We start from the raw sequence: 2,020 nt of genomic DNA on the forward strand, positions 1-2,020 counted from the left end.
TTTTATAAATGGAAAAGTATACTTTTACAAATATCCACTCACTGAGTCGCAAGCTCATATTTTTGCCACCTCATTTCTTATCAGATAGAAGCTGCGTTGAGCCATATCGGAGCCTGTCGATCGGCAAGTTGAACTGCATCATGTCATTGTTTGTATGTCTCATCTTGTTAATTCATACAACACATATTTCTAGGATTGATATATTTTGTGTCAGAAAATGTATTAAGTCACAAGCTCATTGCATATTTTGTGTATGTTTTGAAATGAAGTTGTTTGGTGGTAGAGAATGGTAAATTTCTTTTTCAGTACAACTACTTTGAAGAATTGGTAATTTGAGGAGCCGGTGTATCCAGTTTTAAACTATATGTACATGTTTGGGATATTTGATTTTATTTCCAAGTGGTTTTAGTCCATTTTTCAGAAGGAACTCTGCCGAAATTTTTATAAAATTATAACAGTCAAAGTATGTCAAGTTTGCCTTGGTAGTGGGTCTGGCACTTCGCTGGAATCTACCATCCGCGCACAACACGTGTCGGATCTATTAGGATGATTCGAGACGGGTCGTGTCAATTGGTATCAGAGCATGGTTATAAAGTCAGTTTGCATGGTTTATTTGATTTTTGTTCTCATCATATCATACATATTTCGTAGTTGGAAGTCATGGCTCGTGGTAATAAGACACGCAGGCTCCAAGATATGTCGTCTAAACCACAAGCTGCTCCTGATAGGGATGCTAGTAGGGTCGAAGAATCAGTTCATCCGACCTATGATCAGCGGAGATATGGGAATGTAGCCTAGCCTGGCTTAATAGCCGATAGGATTGCCATCGCTATTGCTTCTACTCTACGCAATATAGATAAAGATTGTAGTATAGAGCGGGCTACTAAATTAGGAGCTAAAGTATTTACAGGCATAGCTGATCCAGTAGAAGCAGAATCATGGATGGTGAGGATTGAAAGAATATTTGATGTGATGGATTGTCTTGATGATCGAAAATTACGACTAGCTACTTTCTTATTTGAAGGAAGTGCTTATGATTGGTGGAGGTCCGTACAGAGTAAATGTGTTGATCCTTCTATGATCACGTGGGGCGAGTTTAAAGATGATTTTAATGAGCTTTTCTACCCTCGTTCTTACAAGACTGACAAACAGAATGAATTTTTGAGACTAGTACAGACTTCAACTGTGGCGGAGTATTAGAAGAAATTTCTAAAATTATCAAAGTATGCTGCTGCTCTTGTAGCTGATGAAGTTGATAAATGCAGAAGATTTGAGTATGGCCTGAGAGAAGAAATTAGATCAGTGGTGACTGCGTCTGGGTATGAAAATTTGGGTAAACTTGTAGAAGCAGCATTAAGGGTTGAGAAAAGTTTGTCTGAACGACATGGTGGTCAACAACAAATGAGACCAAAAATTGGAAGCAGTAGTTAGACATGGGCAGGAAGATCTATGACTAGGCCACCGAGGAGGGATCGCAGAGGAGGTGGATTAGGTGTTTCCACTTCTGGTAGTTTAAAGTCCAGATCTCATGGCAGTCAGGGCTCGAGGTCGATTCAGGGATCAGTACAGCAGCCAGGGAGTAACCGTACTCAGACTCAGAGATCTTCTCAGAAATCATTTACTCCTGGACAGAGTGATAACTTTGGTGTGGCCAGATTTTCCCAGTGCCAGTTGTGCAGGAAATCTCATCCTGGTGAGTGTCTTAAAGGAATTGGAGTGTGTTATCATTGTGGTCAAACGGGACACATGAGGAGAGAGTGTCCAGTTCGTTCCCAGCAGGATGGCATAACACAGGGGGTTTCTTTGCAGTCGGGTGTTGGCATTTCTAGATAGAATCAAAATCAGAATACTTTGGCAGGCAAAGCAAGTGCTACTCAGTCTGATGCTGCTGGCAGTAATGGTACTAGACAGAAAGGCTAGGTTGGACGACCCAGAACTCAGGGAAGACTGTTTGCAGTGACTCAACATGATGCTGACGAGTCACCAGATGTGGTTATGGGTACGTTATCTATTTTTGGGA

General features: G+C 41.1%; 1 protein-coding gene across 1 annotated transcript; it reads left to right on the forward strand.

Moving 5' to 3' along the window:
• The first annotated feature begins 942 nt into the window (after nucleotides 1–942).
• Nucleotides 943–1,431, forward strand: LOC111392581. Its single transcript, XM_023017938.1, has 2 exons — nucleotides 943–1,193; nucleotides 1,266–1,431. The coding sequence occupies exons 1-2, from the start codon at nucleotides 943–945 to the stop codon at nucleotides 1,429–1,431; spliced, it is 417 nt and encodes a 138-aa protein (XP_022873706.1).
• The last annotated feature ends 589 nt before the right edge of the window (nucleotides 1,432–2,020 follow it).

Source organism: Olea europaea, unplaced genomic scaffold, assembly GCF_002742605.1.
Source record: "Olea europaea var. sylvestris unplaced genomic scaffold, O_europaea_v1 scaffold941, whole genome shotgun sequence".
Taxonomy (NCBI): Eukaryota; Viridiplantae; Streptophyta; class Magnoliopsida; order Lamiales; family Oleaceae; genus Olea; species Olea europaea.

Excerpts from the sequence above, each read along its gene's own strand:
- LOC111392581 (XM_023017938.1), top strand. The coding sequence starts at position 943 with ATGGTGAGGATTGAAAGAATATTTGATGTGATGGATTGTCTTGATGAT. Across the intron at positions 1,194-1,265 it reads CAGACTTCAACTGTGGCGGA|AAGATTTGAGTATGGCCTGA; the intron begins GTATTAGAAGAA and ends TGATAAATGCAG.